Source organism: Paroedura picta, chromosome 2 (genome assembly GCF_049243985.1).
Source record: "Paroedura picta isolate Pp20150507F chromosome 2, Ppicta_v3.0, whole genome shotgun sequence".
In the NCBI taxonomy this organism is placed as follows: domain Eukaryota; kingdom Metazoa; phylum Chordata; class Lepidosauria; order Squamata; family Gekkonidae; genus Paroedura; species Paroedura picta.
The window spans coordinates 98,648,929-98,672,199 of NC_135370.1; the positions used below are offsets into that span (position 1 = coordinate 98,648,929).

The following is a 23,271-nucleotide window of genomic DNA, read 5'->3' on the forward strand; positions in this document are numbered from 1 at the left end:
GGCCGTTCCGCATTCGTCCAAAACAGCACAATGGTTACTAATTGAAATCGCTACAGGTTTGCCGTTATGCACAACGTCGTTGACAATCTGCAACACTCCTGAAACCGATCCGCAAAAAGCGCTTCATTGTAGCGCTTTCAGGGAAATCCCAAAAAGTGGATTCACCCTCCGGAAAGCGCTACACTCCTGCAACCAATCTGCAACACTAGCGGGAAAGTTCTGTGTGTTACCATTGTTGCGGTTTCTGCAAAGTCCCTCCCCCTGGCTCTCTCCTCTGATCTTCCGGCGAAGCGATCACCATTTTTTTTTCTCCAAGCGAGCGGAGATCAACGCACCAGCGAGCCTTCGTTTACCCAGCGAGGCTTCCCTGGCTGCAGCCCCTCTGTTTAAAGTCATCAAGCACAAGCATCATAGAGGCCCGTTTGCTGGTTTATTTTCACTTTATTTTTCACACTGTTTTTGGCCAAAAATCGCGCCTGTGGGGGGGGGATTTTTTTTTCACTCGGGGGGAGCGTGGCAACAATGAAACGGCAGCTCAAACATCACCTGCTAGCTGGTAATGCAACGAATCAATGTTTGTTGCAACGAATCAACGCATATTCGTTGCAACGTGTGTGTTTTTTTTTAAAACCTTCCTTAAAGGGAAAGGGGCTGTTTGGAAGCATGATAACGGCCGCCCATTGGCTGCTTGACAGCCAGGGGCAGGACACAGCTCAGCAATAGCGCTTCCTTTCTAGCGATTTTTGCTGAGACCGGAACCCTGTGGGAAACGATAGAAACGCAACTGGATTCCACTACAAAGGCAGGTATGCGTTACGCCGAATTCCACTATTTAAAATGGCGATTTTTCGTTCAGCAAAACAATTTGCTACATGGATCCCGGTGCGGAATGGCCCTAGGAGTTCCATATTCTACTGAACAAGCACTAATGTCCCTTAAGACCTTCACCAGTGGGTCTTAAATGAAGAACTGTGGCTAGTGAGGAGAGCAGAAAATAGATAAGTGTCAATCTGGGGTGGTTCCTATGTCTTGAGGGGAAACACAGAAGTGCAGCAGATGAAATTACTCTTAGCATGCCATATATAGCCCATTGAAATCCCTCCACAAACTGTTTCCTTCAAACTCCACCTCCAAAATCTCCAGGTATTTCCTAACCTGGAGCTGGCAACTCTGCCTATTCTAGTTTGCATAATTTATTCTACCAGTTTTTGTGTCCTGAGTCACATCTACGATTTTTGATGTTTCTCAAAACACTACCTGATCACTTTTCAAGGTTATCTTTGTGATAATAAAGACTAGACTAGATAGAAGGTAGTTTGCCTGGCAACCTACTAAATAACAGTGTGGACTTTGCCATTTTTTAAATGGCTGTTGTCTATGTCATAATTTATTAAAATATGCTAACAGATTTTAAGGTGAGCTGTAGATTCACCCAGGCTCCAGATCTGGTCAGCAATCCCTCTGGCCTTGTCTGTCTTCACTGGTGTATACAATGTGCCAAGAAGTGTCAAGTCCCCTCCTCCCCATGAACTAGGTTTGGAATAATGCTTCTTAGCACCCTCTTAGAAGCACACCAGAAAACTGCTTGGAAGGGGAGGAGCTGTTTAAGTAGCTACCCTGCCACTCAACTACTTGTCTGGAACATTTCCATCCCTGCAGCAGTGTTGTTCCATACCCCATTTGACAGAAGGGAGCAAACAAATCCACAGCTGGTAAGGGCGCATGAAAGAACAAAAGCCAAAAGTCTTGAGGAGCAGAATCTGTATTTGCTTTCCAGTTCAACTATTCAGCAGATTCATGGCATATATTTATGAATAAAGCTTATGAATAAATTCCTGTCTGTGATAAAAGAGTGCTTGTACTCAAAAGCTCATGCCTGAATAAATCTTTGTTGGTCTTAAAGGTGCCACTGGACTCTGATTTTGTTTTCCTGCCTATGAGTAAAACTAGAGAGTAGGGGCCTTTTCGCACAGGGATCTTTGTTGCAAATTGTTTGCGGAATGAAAAATCGCCATTTAAAATAGTGGAATTCGTCGTTATGCATACCTGCCTTTGTAGTGGAATCAGTTGCGTTTTTTAGCGTTTCTCACAGGCTTCCGGTCTCGGCAGAAATCGCTAGAAAGGAAGCGCTATTGCCAAGCTCGTCCCGCCCCTGGCCGTCAAGCAGCCAATGGGCAGCCGTTAGCATGCTCCCAAACAGCCCCTTTCCCTTTAAGAAAGGTTTTTTTAAAAAAAAACGACCCATAGCAACGAATCTAGGTAGATTCGTTGCTACGGAGAGACCCATCCAGCTGCCTAATGTGAGCTGTCGCTTGATTGTATGATCGTTTGCACGCTGCCTCGAGTGATAAAAAAAAAAATCCCCCCCCCTCTCACGGGCCCGATTTTCGGCTGAATTTATTTGTAAAAAATAAAGGGACTTTATTTCAGCAAACGGGCTTTTCAGTGGTTTGTGCTTAGTGACTAAAGGTGAAGGACTGAAGCCAGGGAAGCCTCTAAACAGAAAGAGGCTCGCCGGTGCGTTTATCCCCGCTCGCTCGGAGAAAAAAAAATGGCGATCGCTTCGCCGGAAGTTTGGAGGAGAGAGCCAGGGGGAGGGACTTTGAAGAACCAGCAACAATGGTAACGCACAGGTCTTTAGCGCTACTGTTGCAGATTGGTTGCAGGAGTGTATCGCTATCCGGAGGGTGAATCCACTTTTCTGGATTCCCCTGAAAGCGCCACAACGAAGCGCTTTTTGCTGATTGGTTTCAGGATTGTTGCAGATTGTCTACGACGTCGTGGGTTATGGCAAATTAGTAGCGTTTCCAAATAGCAACCATTGTGCTACTTTGAAGCCGTGCGAAATGGCCCTAGGTCATATCTGCCTCCAGTCACAAACCAGCATATCATGTAAGTGTCTTTGGGATTGGGACACAAATATTGTTGTTAAAGCAATTCTGCCATGTTTTAGGCAATCTGATGATTATAGAACTCTTTCAATGCATAGAGCAGCAGCCCAAAACCTAGACATGGCACTTCCTGATTGATAGTTTTCTAACTGATTTCATTTTAATGCTTTTGAGGAAATGGTATACTTAATGTATTCTGCACACAGATGTTACAAAAATGAAGGGGAAGTCTAAAATGTTTGAGTTCAGTAATGAGTACATTTGTCTCAGCAGGCTGCATTCAATCCTTTATCTGTAACTAATGTCTGTCCGGTTCCCAGATAGTGCCATCTGTTTCCCACTGACAAAACTAATAAGGAAATAAAATTATTTGTTTGTGAAATACTATTTTTTCTGACCTATCCTTGCCAAGTTTTGTTTTGGGTCTATCCAAACAAATATCTATCTACCAATTTTTCATATATTTTCAACTATAGTATTGGGAGCAAAATTCATAAAATAAAGGAATACAATAAATATAACCTTTAAAATATAAAATGGTTAAAAATCTTTCCCCTTTAAAATCAGGCTGGGTAGGCTGGTGCATGGTGAAGACACAGCTGAAGTATACCAGCTTGCCTGGTGGATCAGTCATGCAAGGCTGCCTGGAAAAGAACAGGTGCATCTCTTTGGGCAGCTGGTTCCACAGGATGGGGGCCACTACTGAGAAGGCTGTTGTCTATGTTGACACAAGGTGGGGTTCAGGGACCAGGGACCTTCAATAAATTCTGAGCTGAAGATCAGAGAAGATGGGAGTATCATGCTGTGAGAGGTGGTCTCAGAGGCGTGAGGGTCACAGGTCAGTGTTAGGGCTTTAAAGGTTAGTACACTTTGAAATGACAACAGATAGGTGTTATGTACCAAGACACTTCTGGCAAAACTCTGGCAGCTGCATTCTCAACCTACTTAAATAAGAGATAGAGCTTGGTGTCATCTGTATATTGATGGCACCCCACTCCAAACCTCCTTACAATCTCTGTCAGAAAGTGCAGACAGATGTTAAATAACACTGGGGAGAGAATGAACCCCATGGAACTCCACAGGTTAGAGACCATGTGAACAAGTCTCTACCTATGATTTGGGAGTGACCTTAGACGATAAGGAGGACCAGCTCATGGCTGTACCCCTCAAACCTAGGGAGGTTATGCAGGTGACTGGGACCACATAATCTATTGTTTCAAAGGCAGAAGACAAAGATCCAACAGGATCAGTAGTGCCATCCTGCCAGCATCAAGGTGTAACTGGATATTGTCAGCCAGAGCAACCAAAGTTGTCTCAGTCCCAAATCCCAGCTGGAAACCAGGGTGTAAACTGCACGGAGCTTTTATTCCAATCCCAGGTCGATTCAGTCTACACAATCCTCTACACAGAATGCGATTTCAGTTTGGATTTGGGGCGATTTAAATTTTCCTTCTGCAGCAAAAGGATTGATCCGGATTGACTCTACCTTTATTGTGCGATATCTTAGACGCTCAATATTTTTGATATCTTAGACGCTCAATAAATTTTCCTTCTGCAGCAAAAGGATTGATCCGGACTGACTCTACCTTTATTGTGCGATATCTTAGACGCTCAATATTTTTCAAATCCGGATTGGGAAAGCAAGCTCAGAACCTCTGATAGGCCACACCTGGTCATGTGACAAGCTTGGCTCCTCTCCCCCCTTCAAGAAAAGAAAGAAAGAGGCTTGGCTCCCCCCCCCCCTTCTGAACTACCCTAATACGTGCAGAACACTTTCCTGTTTCAATGGGGAGGGGGGAGAGGAAGACCTGAGTTACACACACAGGGCCCCAAGACTCCAAATCTGGCAGCCAAGTCTTGGCAGAGCAAGACTTTATCTGAAAAGAATGTAACAAATGTGTCACAGCTAATAGCCAATTTTTGTCTACTTTTGGAATCACCAAAGGGGTGGTGAGTTGCCTAATAACTCTGAACAATTGAGCTGGATGTGATGCAGCAGATACAATGAAGGCAGAAAAGTAAGTGCTTTGCTGCCTTCACTGCCACTTCATAAACCTTAAAGTGGGCTCTATTCAGTGCTCTTGTTGCTTCCTAATGGCTTCCCTGACAGCATAGCTGTAGCTACCCAAGCCCCCTTTTTACCATCCTTAATTTATCCGTATACTAATGAGCCAAGCTAATAGGGGGATGAAGGGGTGGCTTGGGGGCAATTAAGTTAATGGCCTCCTGAAGGTCCAGGTTAAAGGCATCAGTGAGTTCATCAAGAGAACTGCAGAGCCAGACAAATCCTGCAGGGCATTCTGGATCCATGAGTCTCTGTAGGCAAGCATAAATCAGCTTGCCACCCCTATAGAGGGAGGAGACCAATCTCAAACTGACCTTCACAAGGTCATGATCAGTCCACGGCACTAGTTCACAAAGAACTGCTGAATCCAAATCAATTTCTGCACAACAGATCAGATCCAGTATGTGGCTTGCCCTGTGCATGGGAGCCAGTACAACTGAGAGAGTCCTAATGCTGCCACGGCAGTCATAAAGTCAAAGGAGGCACTGGATAAGGCAGTGTAAATGTGAACACTGAAGTTCCCCATAACTATTAGTTTGAGGAAATGCAAGGCCCACTGTGCCACTGCCTGAGCCAGCCTCAGCAGGGAGACAGCTGGTAAGATAGATGGATGGTAATTTATCAAGACTCCCATGCTCTCCCTGGCCTACACATTCATTGTTTGGTACAGGAAGCCATATGAAGAATAAAGGATCTCAGCTCATAACTAGTAGCCACTGATAGACCTATCCTAGCCATGATGACTAAAGGGAACATCTAAATTCCTAGTCAGTAAACATCTGAATGCCATTGGCAGGAGGCAACATCAGGAATGGTCTTGGCCTGAATGTTGTGTTGTCCCTCCAGAGTAACTAGTTAGCCACTGTGAGACTGGGTGCTGGACTAGAGGGACCACTAGTCTGATCCAGCAGGGCTTTTCTTATTCTGGAGCTATGCAAAGGCATTACAATACTGGGTGTTTTATTTCCAACCCTACAATAACCCTGACCATAGAACCTGCATTTTTCATTGCTGCCATACACAAAATCAATTTTCAGTCATGAAGTCACAATCTCTTTCCTGTTTAGTCACTGCCAGTTCAAACATTCTGGTATATATTACAAATTTTCAGCACAATGTGGCTCACTATCCAGTTATGCTGGATATTCTAAATTGCTTTTAAAACTTCCTATGCCTGTGGCTGTCACTACTTCCTCTGGCAGCAAATGCTACATTTTAGTCAGGAAAGGAAGGATTTCCTTTTGTCTATCCTGAACTTACTGCCCATCAATTTCATTGCATGTCCTTGATTTGTTGTATTTTGGGAAAGGAAAAAAAAGTTTCTCTGTCCATTTTTTTTAATACCCAGGCATAATTTTATAAATCTCTTTCATGTCTCCCTTATTCATCAGTTTTCTAAATGGAAAGTCTGAGACTCTTTGGCTTTTCCTTATAGCCTCCCCCCAATCAGCTTGGCTGCCCTCTTTTGTACTCTTTCCAACTCTGCACTGTGTCTTCTGAGCTACAATGACTAGAGATGGGCCTGAACCAGGAAAATGCAGTTCATTTTTGGTTCATGTGTGCCTGGTTTGTGAGCCATGATTCTGGAAGTGAATACATTCATGAACCACTGAGAGCCACTTGAAAGTTCACAGGAAGTTTGTGCATGAACCAGCCAAAATTTGTCATGCACTTTAGTTCATGGCCAGTTCATGCCTATCCCTAACAATGACCAGATCTACATGTGGTGTATACATGATCGACAGCTTGGTGTAGTGGTTAGGAGTGCGGACTTCTAATCTGGCATGCCAGGTTCGATTCTGCGCTCCCCCACATGCAGTCAGCTGGGTGACCTTGGGCTTGCCACGGCACTGATAAAACTGTTCTGACTACCAGGGCTCTCTCAGCCTCACCCACCTCACAGGGTGTCTGTTGTGGGGAGAGGAAAGGGAAGGTGACTATAAGCCACTTTCAGACTCCTTGGGGTAGAGAAAAGCGGCATAAAGAACCAACTCCTTCTCCTCATGATTATTATTATTCTATTCCAAATGAGGCTGCACAATAGATCTACACAGAGGCATTATTATATTGGCTGTTTTATTTTCAATCCCTTCCAAATAATCCTCAGCACAGAGTTTGCCCTTTTCACTGCTGTGGCACTCTTGACAGTTTCATTGAGCTTCAGCCCCTTTCCCTCTCAGCAAGGTGAGAGCCATGAGCAATTAACTGAAGTTGAGTTTCTTCTTGCGGCATGTATCATCTTTTTAAATCTGTATTGAATTTAATTTGCCATATTGCTCACACATCCTAATTATGGAGATCCTCTTGGAACTCTTCATAGTCATTCATTGCTTTTACCATCCTAAATAATTTTGTTTTTCTGCACAGAAGGCCACTGCAGTACTGTTGCACATGGAATATCACAACCAATCCCCTGAAGTCTGTTAGCCAGCTGATCAGGGTTGATTGGAAATTCAAAGGCTCCCTTCCTCTTTGCAGTCGTGTCTTCTCTCCATTCCTATCCCCTTCCACCAGTCCTTTTACCTCCTAGAGAGGCTCATGTAATATCAGGCACCATTTTGGTAGACCAACCCAAGATAACATCAGTCTGTATAATCTTATCCATTTGGTGCCTCTATATAATTGTGAAACAGCCTTGGGGGACAAACGGTCCGGCCTCTCCAGGGCTAATCAGGGTGTAGCCAGGGTCCAGCCTCGTCGTGGCGGGGGGGGGGGGGCTCTCAAAGCCCATTTTTATGAATGGGCTTTGAGGCTAGTGCTCACATATTACTATTTATTTTGAGAGGTTAATCTGCCAGTTTCCCAATTTTTCTGCATACCTCACTGTCCATCATCAGTAATTTTATCTTCAACATCTGTGATCCCCATTGGTGTATATATAGGTGCCATGGCACCTAACTGATGTTTCCTAATACTCCTATCTGGCACCATCCACACTACTTTTTTATCCTTTTTCAAGCTCCCTTCTCCATTTTCTTTCTTCATCTCTTCACATCCCCTGCCTTTCTTCCTTACTATATTGTCACTATTTACATTCCTTCTTTGTCTTTCTCTGCTCTTTTTCTCTTGAACATTTGTCTCTGTCCCACATCTCCAGCAAGGTTTGCTAAAGCTGATAGAGGGATTATGGCAGCAGCAAGTGGGTTGCTATGTTAGATCTTTCTGCAGGTATAAAGAAGTAATGGATGCCTGAGCACATGACTGTGATTGGCTTCACTAGGGTTATTTGTCTCCTTGATACTTTACCACAACAACAGCTCCACTGCCAGTAGAAGAATGAGGGCCTTATACTAACAAGAAGCAAAATAGAATATGAGAAGAGCTGTAAGAGGTGAAGGAAGAGTAGTGGAAAATTGAAGATTTACATTCCTCCATTTTGAACTAGAGAGACATATTTTTCTAGCATTTGACAGATCATTCTTCCCCCCTTCTCTCAGTAACATTAGTTATTCCAACTTATGTACTTCTATTGCATTCAGCTGCAAGGGGGGACTATGATAGGGGTAACTAAGGGCAACTGACACAATTTATTTTGATTCCATAAAAAATTAGGAAGGTCAGGCAATTACATTAGTACCTGAAAGTTTTCTGGGTCCTATTTAAAAAATGACATACTTTACCTCCTTCCCCAGTTTCATTTAACTAAACATTAAAAAAATATGTACAGGAGATGAAAGTGGCAAAAATTCAAACTCACCTTCCTACCAATAAAAACTCAAGCATATTTAAATGATAAATTATTCACATCCTCAGATAAATGCAGTTATTAACAGCCATTTTGCAGTGGCACCTATTTCTTAAAATTATTATTATCTCCATGCTTCATCAGGTTTGTTTTAATTTTCTTCACAATTATAGTAATTTCAAAACACTGTGAAATGTGTATTCAAATATTCTTGTTCTAGTTCCTGTTTTCCCTTTAACTAACTCTGTCTCTACTGTGCACCTGGCCTGTCTGAATCTCCTTCTGAAAGAAGTATTCCATGCATAGTGCGATATTGTCGATAACTCTAGTTCAAAATGAAAAATTCCAACTCTAGCTGCATTTCTCATCAAAATACAATATTTCTATTCAGCCACAAGGGATAGAAGGTTTAGCATTTTGGCAGATTCAATAAGTAGGTCAAGACATGAGTGACAATCTTACGCTCCCTAATGTGTTCTTTTTAGTCATCAAGATAATTTGCTTTGGATTTATAGATGTACAATTTCATCTTCATTGATTGACCGTTGCCATTGCTTTAATTGACAAAGTGCTAATGCGTCACAAGGTCCGTATTGATGAGGGCAAATGGCTTAGAATGTGCCTTAGCAACTCAGTCATAAAACTACTTAACATTCACATTACAAGAAAAGTCTATGAATATCTTTGGCTAAGTACAAAGTATTGATTAGCTTTTGTGTTTTGTCTTTGTTGTTCCAGGCAAAAAAACCACTGAAAAGAAATAGAAAGTTGGAAAAGAAAACAAAGCATCTGTTTAAACAAGAACAACTTAAAAGACTCCATAAAGCACAGGTACTTGAGTCATTTTTTTCTAATGAAACAGCCAGCTTTGTCAAAAGGTATCTGGACAAAGTGAATAGATGGTATAGGTGCTCGGTGTCAATTGTTTTTCATATGCCTTTATAAAATCATACTTTAATTTTCTGTCACTGTCACTCATTTTCAGATGACAGTTTTTTTTTATTTCTGGAAACTCTATATTTCCATGGAATAAAAAACAGCCATGAGAGCTACTGTGGTGTACTGGTTGGACCAAGATGTGGGACCCCCACATTCAAATCCACATTTCATCATGAAAGACCAGGTGATCATGGTCTTATTGCAGCCAGCTTGGTGTAGTGGTTAGGAGCGCCAGCTTCTAATCTGACAAGCTGGGTTTGATTCCACGCTCTCCCACATACAACCAGCTGGGTGACCATGGGCTCGCCACAGCACTGATGAAACTGTTCTGACCGAGCAGTAATATCACGGCTCTCTCAGCCTCACCTACCTCACAGGGTGTCTGTTGTGGGGAGAGGAAAGGGAAGGCAACTGTAAGCCACTTTGAGACTCCTTTGGGTAGAGAAAAGTGGCATATAAGAACCAGCTCTTCTTCTTCTTCTTCTTCTTCTTCTAGCAAGTCTCAAGGAAAATCCTGTAACCATGGAAAGCTGCTGCCAGTCAAAATAGACAGTACTTACATGGACAAACAGTCTGATTCAGTATGAACAGCTTCATATCTTCATAGGTACTCCATTTTTCAAGGTAGAATGTAAAGTGTCTCAATTTATTTGTCAGGGAATCCAGCGGCAACTAGAGGAAGTAGAGGAGATGCAACGAGCCCTGGAAGTGTTTGGCATTCAGCTAGAAAGAGAACTGAGAGGAGAATCAGGTAAGAAAAAAGGAGATAGGACATTAATTATAGTTCCTTCAAATGATGAATTTTGTGTTCCTGAGGATACAAGAAATTAGGAAAATTCTTTATTTAGTTGAAGAAGTTCTTCAGAACTAAATTTATTATAATAATGTGTGAAGTATGATGGGCAATAGAGTAGAAGGAATTATTCTTCTGGAAGCTGTGATACTGATGTGAACAAGCTCCTGAGTTGTAACTTAGGTTTATGTGTCATGTCTAAATTGGCCTTAATAAACCGCCCAGAGCTGCGAAGAAATGGGCGGTATAGAAATCTAAATTAATTAATTAATTAATTAATTAAGCAACATAAAATCAAGGAGAATTTAAAAAATAATGGGCCTGGATTCAGTCTCTCATTCCTTCATTCAAGAAGACATTTCTGTGTGAGCAGGATCCATGATATCCATGGATTTCTTCCTTGAGCTGCACTACTCCATACAATATCCATACAATTATTTGGTGTTGCCTGATAGCCATGTGAAGTTTCCTAGAAAACACAGGAGGCTATAGCAGAATGCAAGAGCTGAGAAAGATCAGTTGCATGAGTAGAGCTGAAATTCTTGGGGTCCAATATGACCATAGAATATCTGGTACAAAAATCAAGTATACCCTACCAAATTATTATCCATTTACCTTCAAGTATTTAAAAGGGTGCCTTATGGAGGATGGAGCAGAATTGCTCTCTCTTGCCCCAGAGGGACAGACCAGAATGAATGGGATGAAATTAATTCAAAAAAAATTCCATCTAATCATCCGGAAGACGTTCCTGACAGTTAGAGCGGTTTCTCAATGGAACAGGCTTCCTCGGGAGGTGGTGGGTTCTCCATCTTTGGAAATTTTTTAACAGAGGCTGGATAGCCATCTGACGGAGAGGCTGATTCTGGGAAGGCTTAAAGGGGTGGCAGGTTACAGCGGATGAGCGATAGGGATGTAAGTGTCCTGCATAGTGCAGGGGGTTGGACTAGATTAGCGATCCCCAACCTGTTGGCCACGGACCACATGTAGTCCTTCGACTAGTCGGAGGTGGGCCCCGAAGGAAGCCTTCTCCCCCCCCCGGCCCTTTACTTCATCCCCCCCCCAGCCCTTTACAACACACTTCATTGTTGTGGCGTGTCTGTATCTTATTTTGAAGGGATGTTTAAACATTACCATAGCAATCAGATAGCGCTAGGGCAGTGGTTGAGAGTAGAGGAGTAAACTACCCCCCCACCAGGCCTCAGTAAAAGGCGTTGAGTGGTCCCCGGCGTTAAAAAGGTTGGGGACCACTGGACTAGATGATCCATGAGATCCCTTCCAACTCTATTATTCTATGATTCTATGACCTGCCTATTTCATCTTGAAGGACAGAAGCTGCTTTACTCAATAGTATCCTTAGTAATGCATTTTCTCTTATTAAAGTTCTATTTTTCCTGTCTTTTGACTGATTTATGGCAAATTAAATGTAGGTGTTCAGAAAGGAACTGTGATTTCTCCTCCACCATAAGAATCACATGCAAAATATTTTTCCAGCTCTGTAAACCACTCATGAAAATTATTAATTTGGGGGTTTGCTTATAACAGCATTCATGTTGTTAATGTATAATTCCAGCTGATACCATTCCATGCATTCATCCTGTTCACAAAATAATGTGCTTTTTTAACTTAATGAATGACAATTTCTCATTAGGTTAAGCTGTATTTAAGTAGGGTTGTGCTTATGGAGTTCAAGTGATTTAATAGGTATTATTAAGGTAATTAGAAAAACCTCACAGTTAAGCAATAATATTGAGCTGCAGAGGTTGTGAATAACCGAATTTAGAGGCAGGCCTGCAAGCACTAGTCTTCAGTGACATTAATGCAGCTCCGCTCTAATAATTGTGTGACTGCAGAATAAAAAGGTCTTTTGTTAGTGGAAGCTATTCAGTCCAGTAGCTAATGAATAAGAAGAGAACACGCATGGGGGTGAAACAAAGTGCTACAAAGGCTGATGAGCCAATGAGGTTTTGATGATCTCACAAGTGGAACAACAACAATTTACACATTAGAAGAATCTGAAATAATTTCTGTGAATAATGGTTACTGTTATTACAGAACAGACCAGGTTGTATGTGATTTGTGGCTAGGTGTTTAATCTTTTGTTTGTTGTTGTTGTTAGGTGCGAAGCCGTGTCCGACCCATCGCAACCCCATGGACACTGTTCCTCCAGGCCTTCCTGTCCTCTACCATTCCCCAAAGTCCATTTAAGTTTGCACCTACTGCTTCAGTGACTCCATCTAGCCACCTCATTCTCTGTCGTCCCCTTCTTCTTTTGCCCTCAATCGCTCCCAGCATTAGGCTCTTCTCCAGGGAGTCCTTCCTTCTCATGAGGTGGTCAAAGAATTTGAGTTTCATCTTCAGGATCTAGCCTTCTAAAGAGCAGATCTCCTCTGATCTCCTCTAGGACTGACCGATTTGTTCGCCTTGCAGTCCAAGGGACTCGCAAGAGTCTTCTCCAGCACCAGAGTTCAAGCCTTAATGTTTGACGCTCTGCCTTCCTTATGGTCCAACTTTCGCAGCCATACATTGCTACTGGGAAGACCTTAGCCTTGACTAGTCACACTTTTGTTGGCAGGGTGTTGTCTCTGCTTTTTAGGATGCTGTCTAGATTTGCCATAGCTTTCCTCCCCAGGAGCAAGCGTCTTTTAATTTCTTTGCTGCAGTCCCCATCTGCAGTGATCTTGGAGCCCAGGAAAATAAAATCTGTCACTATCTCCATTTCTTCCCCATCTATTTGCCAGGAATTGAGAGGGCCAGATGCCATGATATTTGTTTTCTTGATGTTGAGTTTCAAGCCAACTTTTGCACTCTCCTCCTTCACCCGCATCAACAGGCTCTTTAGTTCCTCTTCACTTTCTGCCATTAGAGTGGTATCATCTACATATCTGAGGTTGTTGATATTCCTGCAATCTTGATCCCAATTTGTGACTCTTCTAATCCCGCCTTTCTCATGATGTGCTCCGCATACAAGTTAAATAGGCAAGGCGACAGTATACAGCCTTGCCGAACTCCTTTCTCAATTTTGAACCAATCAGTGATTCCATGTTCAGTTCTCACTGTTGCTTCTTGATCTGCATATAAATTTCTCAAGAGACAAATAAGATGCTCTGGTATTCCCATTTCTTTAAGAACTTGCCACCATTTGTTGTGCTCCACATCAAAGGCTTTAGCATAGTCAATGAAGCTGAAGTAGATGTTCTTCTGGAACTCCCTAGCTTTCTCCATGATCCAGCATATGTTGGCAATTTGATCTCTAGTTCCTCTGCCTCTTCAAAATCCTGCCTGTACTTCTGGAAGTTCTCGGTCCACATATTGCTGGAGCCTAGCTTGTAGGATTTTAAGCATAACTTTGCCAGCATGAGAAATGAGTGCAATGCTGCGGTAGTTTGAACATTCTTTGGCATTGTCCTTCTTTGGGATTGGAATGTAAACTGACCTTTTCCAATCCTGTGGCCATTGTTGAGTTTTCCAAATTTGCTGGCATATTGAGTGTAGCACTTTTACTGCATCGTCTTTTAAGCTTTTGAATAGTTCAACTGGAATGCTGTCACCACCACTAGCTTTATTGTTGCTCAGACTTCCTAAGACCCATTTGACTTCACATTCCAGGATGTCTGGCTCTAGGTCAGTAACTACCCCATTGTGGTTATCAGGGATGTTAAGCTCGTTCTTGTATAGTTCTTCTGTATAATTTTGCCACCTTTTAAAATCTCTTCTGCTTCTGTGAGGTCCCTACCATTTTGGTCCCTTATCATACTCATCTTTGCATGAAATGTTCTCTTCATCTCCAATTTTCTTGAAAAGATCTCTGTTCCTCCCCATTCTATTGTTTTTTTCTATTTGTTTGCACTGTTCATTTAAGAAGGCATTCTTATCTCTTCTAGCTTTTCTCTGGAATTCTTCATTCAATTGGGTGTATCTTTCTCTTTCTCCCTTGCCTTTCACTTCCCTTCTCTCCTTAGTTATTTGTAAAGCTTCCTCAGGCAGCCATTTTGATTTCTTGCATTTCTTTTTCTTTGGGATAGTTTTAGTTGCTACCTCTTGTACAATGTTGTGAACCTCCATCCATAGTTCTTCAGGCACTCTGTCTATCAGATCTAATTCCTTAAATCTATTTGTCACCTCTACTGTATATTTGTCGGGGATATGATTTAGTTCATACCTGAGTGGCCTAGTGCTTTTCCCTACTTTCTTCTATTTAAGCGTAAATTTTGCAACAAGAAGTTGATGATCTGAACCACAATCAGCTCCTGGTCTTGTTTTTACTGACTGTATAGAACTTCTCCATCTTTGGCTGCAGAGCATATAGTCAATCTGATTTCTGTGTTGACTGTCTGGTGATGTCCAGTCCGGGAATCTTTTGTTTAGGAGGATTTTATTTTGTATTAAACTCCTGTCCAACTATTTATTTCTTGTACACTCTCAGCAGCTCAGATCAGGCCCCACTGGTCTGTTTTGGTACACTGATTAGGTCCATACCTATTGCCCACTTCAGCATTAAGTATTCCTAGCTGATCCCTTGTAGCATTTCTCAGTTTGTAGGTTTCTGACAGAGCAACTAGAAGTTCCAAAGAGAGTATAATAGTTCCCCACACAATATGTTTCTTCTGTGTTCTGGCATAAAATAACAGTTGCACCCAATGGGCAATTTGCTACCACTATGTGTTTAACTGGGTAAAGTAACAGGCTATCTGCATCTTCTCTCCAAAGTTAGAGGCAATAGACCTCTGAGTACTAGCTACTGAGGACGACCAGAGTTGGGGATGAACTGTTGCCTTCATTTCCTGTTTTGGGGCTTCCTGGAGGCATTTGGCTGGGCCATTTTTGGAAGCAAGATGCTGAAACAGATGGGACCTTGTTTGTTTATTTAAGGGTATGGGCTTCCTGGTATAGGCCATAGCACTAAGTATCTAATGCTGTAAGGTTACTCATCATTGGACCGATAAAGAAGGCAAAACTTGACCCACATGCTAATAATGAGATGACAAAGTGATCCAAGGACAAAGATTGTGGAAGTGCTAATTTTCCTGCCATGGAAAAAAAGGGCCTGGTTGACAGACAACAGGAAATATGTACTTGTTGCCTGAAGCAGCAGATAGATTAACTGCCTCTGTTATACTCTGAGATCCATATGAACACTAAGAAGCCACAAGAACTCACTGTAAACAGTCGTTTGCTGTCGTTTTAGGTTTAAGTCAGGAAAGTGGATGTTTATGCAATTTCCCAGATCTGATCATAACCATCTCTAGTTTTCAGGTGCTGGCCAAGAAGAGAGCCTGGGGATCCCTAACATTAGAATAGACATTATTAGTCCAATGCTATATCCTTTTCAAAATCAAGAGTAACTAAAATTGGCTAGGTTTGAAACACAAACCTTAACTTGTGTGTGCATGTGTGATCACTACAATCCAACTACTTTAATTTCAGAGTTTGTTGCTTACTAAAAACCCCTAACGCTTAGTTTTCCCTATGATATAACTTTGTAGATATGGCAGCATTATACTGAAAACCTAATCGTGTAAATTTATTTTTGATACCTTAAACAGATTCAGGCACACAAGATGAAACTCAGCTGTTGCATGAATGGTTTGAGCTGGTATCAGAGAAGAATAAATTAATGCGCTGTGAATTTGAACTCTTGATCAGGTGAGTAAGAACGCACAGTCTGCTATTAGTGATGGAAAATTGTAGAGATAGGCAGAATACATTTCTAATCCATGTGGAAGATTCTCTTCCTGATGCATGCAGATGTTGTTATTGAACTAAATTGCTGCATTATGCCTTGCATAGCATATCTCCGTTAGCACAGGGAGTGCCAGAGCTGCTTTTCTTATCTTATTGCCTTTTGTTGCTGGAAAGTGTTTTACAATAAATGCCCCCCAAAGTGGTAATCTGTTTTGAACATACATTTTCAGTGAGCTGAGGTTTTTATAGGTACTGCAATTCATATATATTCTCTTATGATGAATCCTAATAAATCTTTAGGAACTTAATCTACATGAAGTAAAAGTGCTAGAAGAGCATCTTATAATAAACAGAACTCTCCTACATGTATATCCAAACACACCAATTGGAATTTGTTTCAAAATGAGTAAACAAGGATATGTACAAATATATCAAAGGTGGAAGTACTGTGCTGTCGACATGCCTACTTCAGCTTTAGTGCAAGGTCTTTAGAGAACTGACTCTACATATTTTGAGGGGGTGGAACGTTTCCAGCTGTCCAAGTTGCAATAGGGCCAATCAGGGTGCAGCCAGAAAAGCTGGCTGCACCTTGATTGGCCCTGCCCCTGCAGCTCCCGCCCTCCGTCCATGGACTCTAGCCTCTTTGCTCTCAGACACGCCTCATTGCCTGGAGCCAGCAGCAGGTAAAGGAAGACGGCTCTGGGCGAAGGGTTGTGGTGGAGGGCCTGCTGACAAGGGCCTCTTGGACTGCTAGCCTGGGACTGCCTGGGACTGCTAGTGAGGGCTTCTTGGCCTGCTAACAAGGACCTCCTAAGCAGGGCCTGGTAATGAGGGCCTCCCAGCCTGCTGACTGCCTGCTAAGGAGCTCTGTCCTGGGCCTGCTAACAAGCTGGCCAGCTCCCTCCCGCCCCACTTGATCCAGCTGGGAGCTGTGGCCCAAAGCCACCTTTAGCTGCCTAGCTGAGGGCCAGGGGAGGGGTCCCTTTCAAGGCCAGTTCTTAGGAACGGGCTTTGAAGCTAGTAATAAACAATAAAAGTGTTCCTCTGGAAGTTATTAGATTGACGGATTTAAAACAGTATTATGCTGCTTTCCCACCCAATTAGCGTCCCCAAGGTGGCTCATATTTTTTAAAAAAATTAAAACATTTGAACAATCCAAAAGAACATTTAAAATGTTAAAATTCAGTAAAACACACAGCAGACAATACAAAGACCTGTATACTGGGAGTTATAGTTCTTTATGCATACCATTCCCTTTTCTCAAGTCCCTCAAGAAATCAAATATTGGTCTCTTTATTATATTATACTAGAGGCAAACCTGTTGTATCCAGGAATACAACAGGCGCTAGAGCTTGGCAGTGGGAAGAGGAAGGGGAGGAGTTGTCCAGTCTGTAAGGGCATGGGGTTGAATGTGTGTGTTGCATGGGAGGTTGTGGTGGCGTGGAGACAAATGAGGCCAGACTCTGAGGCATTGTACGATTTTAAGGCCCTCCTCCAAACCTCCAGGAATATTTCCAGCCCAGGGGTAGCCAAGCTCCAGGTGGGGCCTGGAGAGCTCCTGGAATTACAGCTCATCTGCAGAGTATAAAGATCAGCTGCCCAGGCAGAAAGGGCTCCAATGGACTTTGGCCATGGTTGAGGAGAAGAAACATTTAAGGCCTCCCACACAGGTTGCTGAAGCCTACTTTACAGGGTTGTTGTGCAGATGAAACAGGAGGCAAAAGAACCTCTGCAATAGCTTCCAGTTTCACCTGCACAATAACCCTGTGTGGTAGGTCTCAATTCTACAGAGAGTTGCTTGGCTGTTTCTTCCCTCCAGCAGTATGGCCGGCCACAGCAGTATTTTAAGTGAGAAGGGGCTTCTCTGTGTCCTCCCTGTCAGCCAACTGTTTGGCAGGAAGAGAAAGCTCCTCACCCATGCCCTCAGACTCCCCTGTGTTTCTCTCAGAAACGCCTCCCTCCTCTCAGTCAGGGGCTGTTAAAGGTTCCTTTGCAGCAGGCCTGAAGGGAGGGGGAGGGAGAGCACTCTGCAGCCTCCTGCCAGCTCTGTCAGTGTTCTAAGGCAAAGTTACAGGTGGAAATGACAGTTAGGACAGCCTTGGGGCGAAACGGGCTGGCGCAACCTGTCCAAGCCTCTGTTCTCATCCCCCTTGGCAGCCATACAGACCTCCTTTCCCTGCAGTGGCCAGGAGCAGACTGGCAGTGATATCTCCAGATTGCCCCTGGGAGGGCGGGCCCTGTCAGAACTTTGGCCCAATGATTGGGCCTCCTGACTGGCTTTGCATCTTTCGACTGGCTAGAACTCTGGCCTGTCCTGGTGAAGGCCCAATCGGAAGTCCCTCACCCGGACCGGCCCTGCCCACTATCTGCCCACTTAGCCCTTAGCCAAATATGTATACCGCTCCTCGAATGGTTTAAAGATAAACAGACAAATGGATCCCATGTGGCCCTAGTTGGCTACTCATTAAAAAGTCTGGAAAAGAGCAAGGGTCTAAGTTGTCTAAGCTCACCACTACTATAGTTTTAATAGAGTTATTGAGGATTAGTTGATTGTCATAGCCTTTATTATTCTTATGTCCAGAGCCAAAGAGCTTGAATTAGAGGATCATCAAAGCCGACTGGAGCAGAAATTGAGAGAAAAAATAGCTGCTAATGGTAAGCTAATTAGTGAATTAATTGAGTTGTAGATAGTGATGCAGATATACTTGTGAATCAGGTCACTTGCATTTAAGAGACACAAGGAACTATTAGAACATCCAGAATTATGCCCATTCGCAATCCCGCACCCACTGGAGCTCTCTGAGAAACCAATATTGGTCTACCATTCTACTCAGCAAAGTATGAATCCTTCCTCCAAGTGATATGGCTTTTATTGCAGGAGCAAATTTGGAGGAAGTTTCCTTAGGATGGAGGAAAGCTTTGAACTTTGCAGAGCACAATGATAGGGTACTGTGGTGCTAGGTCACAGAATCACAGAATCATAGAGTTGGAAGGGGCCATACAGGCCATCTAGTCCAACCCCCTGCTCAACGCAGGATCAGCCCAAAGCATCCTAAAGCATCCTGTGGTTCAGTAGGAAAGGGCCAAGTGAGAAAGTGTGACTGTTCAACCTGGACAGGGTGCAAATTTTGCATGCTCGGCCAGGAACCTGGCCATGATATTTGACTCCTCCCTCTCCATGGAGGAACAGGTTGCAAAAGTAGTCCAGTTGGCATTCTTCCACCTACTCGCCAAGCTACTTGCACTCTACCTGGCCCCAGAATACCTAGCTTTGTCAGTCTTGGTTCCCACCTAGTAGAATGAGTTCCTAGAGGACATCAGGGCCATGCCAAAGCTAAAACATTTCTGCACCAACCAGAAGCCCCATAATCTGCACTAACAGAAAACTGGACCACAGTGCAGACAGACCAAACTGTTGTTATTCAGTACTGTTATTATATTGCACAGTTTGATACAAGTTCACTTTTAAATAAGTTTTATATTGAATGTTCATTGTATTGTACCGAATATGGGAGTTATAATGTAAATTACCCTGAGCCGAAAGGGAGGGTGGTATATATAATAAATAAATACAGACTCCTGTTCCTGTCTTTAATATTCCTTTTGATTCACAAAACAGTTTTTGAAAGCTTAGTGTAAAAGCTGCTGAAAAGCAGACTGATCAAAAAACCCAGAAATGCTCATCTATATAATTTTGTCCCGACTGATATTCTCTTATTGATTTAGTTATTATTTAGGACTGCGCTTGAAGAAGAGTTGGTTTTTATACCCCACTTTTCACTATTCGAAGGAGTCTCAAAGTGGCTTCCAATCACCTTTCTTTCCTTTTCCCACAACAGACACACTATGTGGTAGGTGAGGCTGAGAAAGCTCTGAGAGAACTGTGACTGGCCCAAGGTCACCCAGCAAGGGGAGGAGTGGGGAATCAAACCTGGCTCTCCAGATAAGAGGCTGCCATACTTAGTCACTACATGACACTGGATCTCGCTAACTCAATAAGTTCACTATGTAATTTAAAAGTTTGACTTTTAAGTTTTTAATATATTTTATATGTTTTATTTATGGTATAAGTCTTCTTGAACTCCATGAGGAAGAGGTGGCTAGCAAATGTTTTAAATAGATAAATAATCCTACCACAGTAATTTCCAATGTTTGTTAACAATAGAAATGTTCAGTTCTGATTGTTATCGTAGAACGTTATTGCCTGGTTTCAGTTGTCTGAGTAGTGGGAAGAACAGCAAGGGAGAAAATGTTTCACTTACCATATTTATGTTTCATTCTTATCTCCCTCCTCTTTGAGGATGCCAAGAAAGAAGAAAAAACGCAGTCATGCCAATTCATGACTTGGCTGGGGAAGGGACCCAGTTAGGTGGAAAACAAAAGTTCCTAGCAGAAATATGTTATTTGTTAACATCAAGGGAAACCCAGAATTGAAAAATAATCCAAGTAAGATCATACTCACAATAAAGAAAACATACAAAGACAAAAATAATAGTTCATGTGCAGCTATTGTACTGAGTCACTATCTTTTATATATTTGTGTTAATTTAGAAGCAGGAATTTGAACTGGAAGACAGAGCTGCTGAAAAGGAATAAAAAATACAGAATTCCATTGGAGGATTGGGTGGTGCATTCACCCATGGATTATAGCCACAATCTTAAAGTAGAGAATAGTCCCAACTTCGAAATCCAAAACTACCAGTGTTAATTTCTTCTGAATAGCCAGAAGATGGAGCTTTTGGGACTTGCTTGTACTGTTTTATCTATTAAGAACTGAAAAAAATATAAATGAACATACCCAAATCTTTTCTTAATGATAGTAATATTCATATAGATTCCTGCTATTGAGGCACACATCGCAGCCATGGGACGGAGCATGGAAACTGGCTTACCTCTCTGCAGTCTTTCTTGCCTGGAACTTTCCCCAAGCTCAGTATAATAAGTGATTCACCAGGGAGACAAGTGCTTGGGGGCAGGGACTACAGAAAGAAAATCATAGTAAGAGTGTGGTGGGAGTGTGATGTCTCTGACCACTCACTTTTTTTTAATTGACTTCTTGTACTCCGTATATGACCATCACTTTCTGAAATGAGGAAACTAACTTTTATCATTATCTCTTTTAAATATTTAACAGACAGTTTAGATATTGAAAAGGACCTGAGTGATGAATATGAAACTTTTGATGAGATGATGAAAGTGGTTGAAGAAAGAGATAAGTTTATCTCATCCTTAGAAGAGCAGAGGACAGAGGAAGAAGTTGAAGATCAGCACTTAGAAAAATCCGTATTGTCAAGAGGATACCAATTCATCCAGACGTGAAGTAATCCTAGACAAATCCTTGCTCTTTCAACATTGTGAATACTACTAATAGAAGATTGTTAGAATCTTATTGTACAGAAAGGAATTCTGTACTATAAATTGCACAAGGAAAGACTGATATTCACATTAAGAGTGGGTCACATGTAAGTTATATATATGTAATAAAAAAGAACGAGTTACTTCTCTTTGTGCCTACCTGATATACAACTGAAATTACACTGGGAATGTTCATTGCTTCCTACTTTGGGAATGTTAATTCTGAGAATTCTCAAAAGAACTACATGTTTTAGCTTTTCTTGATACCATAGAATTTTCTGTCCATATTTCTGTATTTTGTGAATGTATCATGTGTGAATATATGTATATTATTTTTAAATATGGTCACAAGTCTATGTATTCAGATTTTCATAATCAGCATCTACAGTTCAGCAGTGGGATTACTTTCCGCACTACTTCTCCTACTGGAGAAACAGGGTTTTGTGACTGGATTTTGTATCCATTTGTAAATAAACTGCAGAAGATGTGTTAGTACAGTATTAAATGGAAATAATTTACCAGGTGTATTTACAAGGTTTTGGGCACTATACATATTAACTGGAAATGTAATACAGTGGTAAATATTAGCTACCTGTGGTACTGTAATGCAATATTAAAGGGATTATACTTAACAAAAGGGATCAAGTGAACCTTCTGCAGCTGTAACCAGACATAGCAAAATATGCTGAGAAAACTATATACTAATGTGGTATATTTTAGGAGACTCTCATATAACATACCAGTTGTGTGTAAGCCAGAACTGTGGCATATAATGACAGCACAGTAATTGGCTGCTTTTTTATTTGCTAGAAACATAACCAAACCATGTTTATGCTACTGTTAAAAGAAAAATACACAAATGTATTCTAGAGTAATAATTTAGGCATCTCTATGAGGCCTGCTCTCCTGAGCTCAGTTAACATACACAAACATCACATTGAAAACATGGGGAATTTGTGCTAGTCTGTTAGCAGGACTGCAGCTCAATGATACATGAACTAATCCTTAAACAGTATTTAGCAATGAACTATGTATAGTCTTTGATATGCCAGTAATTACTGTAGGTGATTTTTAACCCTTGGATTAAATTTCAAGGTAGGGACTCAAAACAAGAGGAATTATTTCTGTTTAATTGGGAGCGCTAACAATTACTTAATATTGTGAATAGTGCTGTTGCTACTTTTAAAACACCCAAATGCCCTACTAAAAGGATCAGGAGGAAAAACAGGACTAGCTTACAAATAATACATGAAGAACCTTTGTAAAATGCAGCTAAAACTAATAATATGACTACTTAAGAGCCAATGTTTGTAGGCTCCTGTTTATTCTGCTGCCACGGTGCTTCTGAAAAGGGTACAGGGGAAATGTCTTAGATCAATTCCACAGTGTTTTTGTATGTATTATTGTGTGTTGTTTACATAGAAATGTAACTTATAAGCATACATGTTTATTTTCATATACTTTTTGTTTGTCGTTAATTTAAGATCTATAATTGTTTACAGAAAAATTATTTCGCAAATAAAATGCAATTATATTACAAATTACACAACAGAATGAGGTGTTCAGTACATGAGTATTTTATTTGTACTTACAGATGCATTTTTGTCTCTGTATTTTTAGTCACACAGCATGAAAAATTATTTATATTATTTTGGAGAAAAAAATAACACTATGAAAATGCTTGAAGGTTTGGTAAACTAGAGTTTGGTCCTATTTCCTCCATGGTGTGCCTTTATCACTCAAAGTACTGATCAATAACTACTCAAAGGTAAAAAGGTAGTTCCTCTTTCTTCCTTCCTACTACGTGTGTGTGTGTGTGTGGGGGGATGTTGAAGTAGTCAGCATAACCCATCAGAAAGGG

General features: G+C 41.7%; 1 protein-coding gene across 7 annotated transcripts in view; it reads left to right on the forward strand.

Moving 5' to 3' along the window:
• MICAL2 (microtubule associated monooxygenase, calponin and LIM domain containing 2) overlaps window positions 1-22,905 on the forward strand; it is a 213,511-nt gene extending 190,606 nt beyond the window's left edge. For 3 of the 7 annotated variants that reach the window (XM_077321821.1, XM_077321822.1, XM_077321823.1), the window contains 5 exons: window positions 9,380-9,472; window positions 10,238-10,331; window positions 15,917-16,016; window positions 18,637-18,710; window positions 21,190-22,904. In XM_077321821.1, the coding sequence (XP_077177936.1) occupies window positions 9,380-9,472; window positions 10,238-10,331; window positions 15,917-16,016; window positions 18,637-18,710; window positions 21,190-21,374 (546 nt within the window). In that variant the 3' untranslated portion in view covers window positions 21,375-22,904. Of the gene's footprint in view, window positions 1-9,379; window positions 9,473-10,237; window positions 10,332-15,916; window positions 16,017-18,636; window positions 18,711-21,189 lie in introns of all 7 variants that reach the window. The other 4 variants (XM_077321825.1, XM_077321824.1, XM_077321819.1 and 1 more) reach the window with 3 other exon arrangements.
• The last annotated feature ends 366 nt before the right edge of the window (window positions 22,906-23,271 follow it).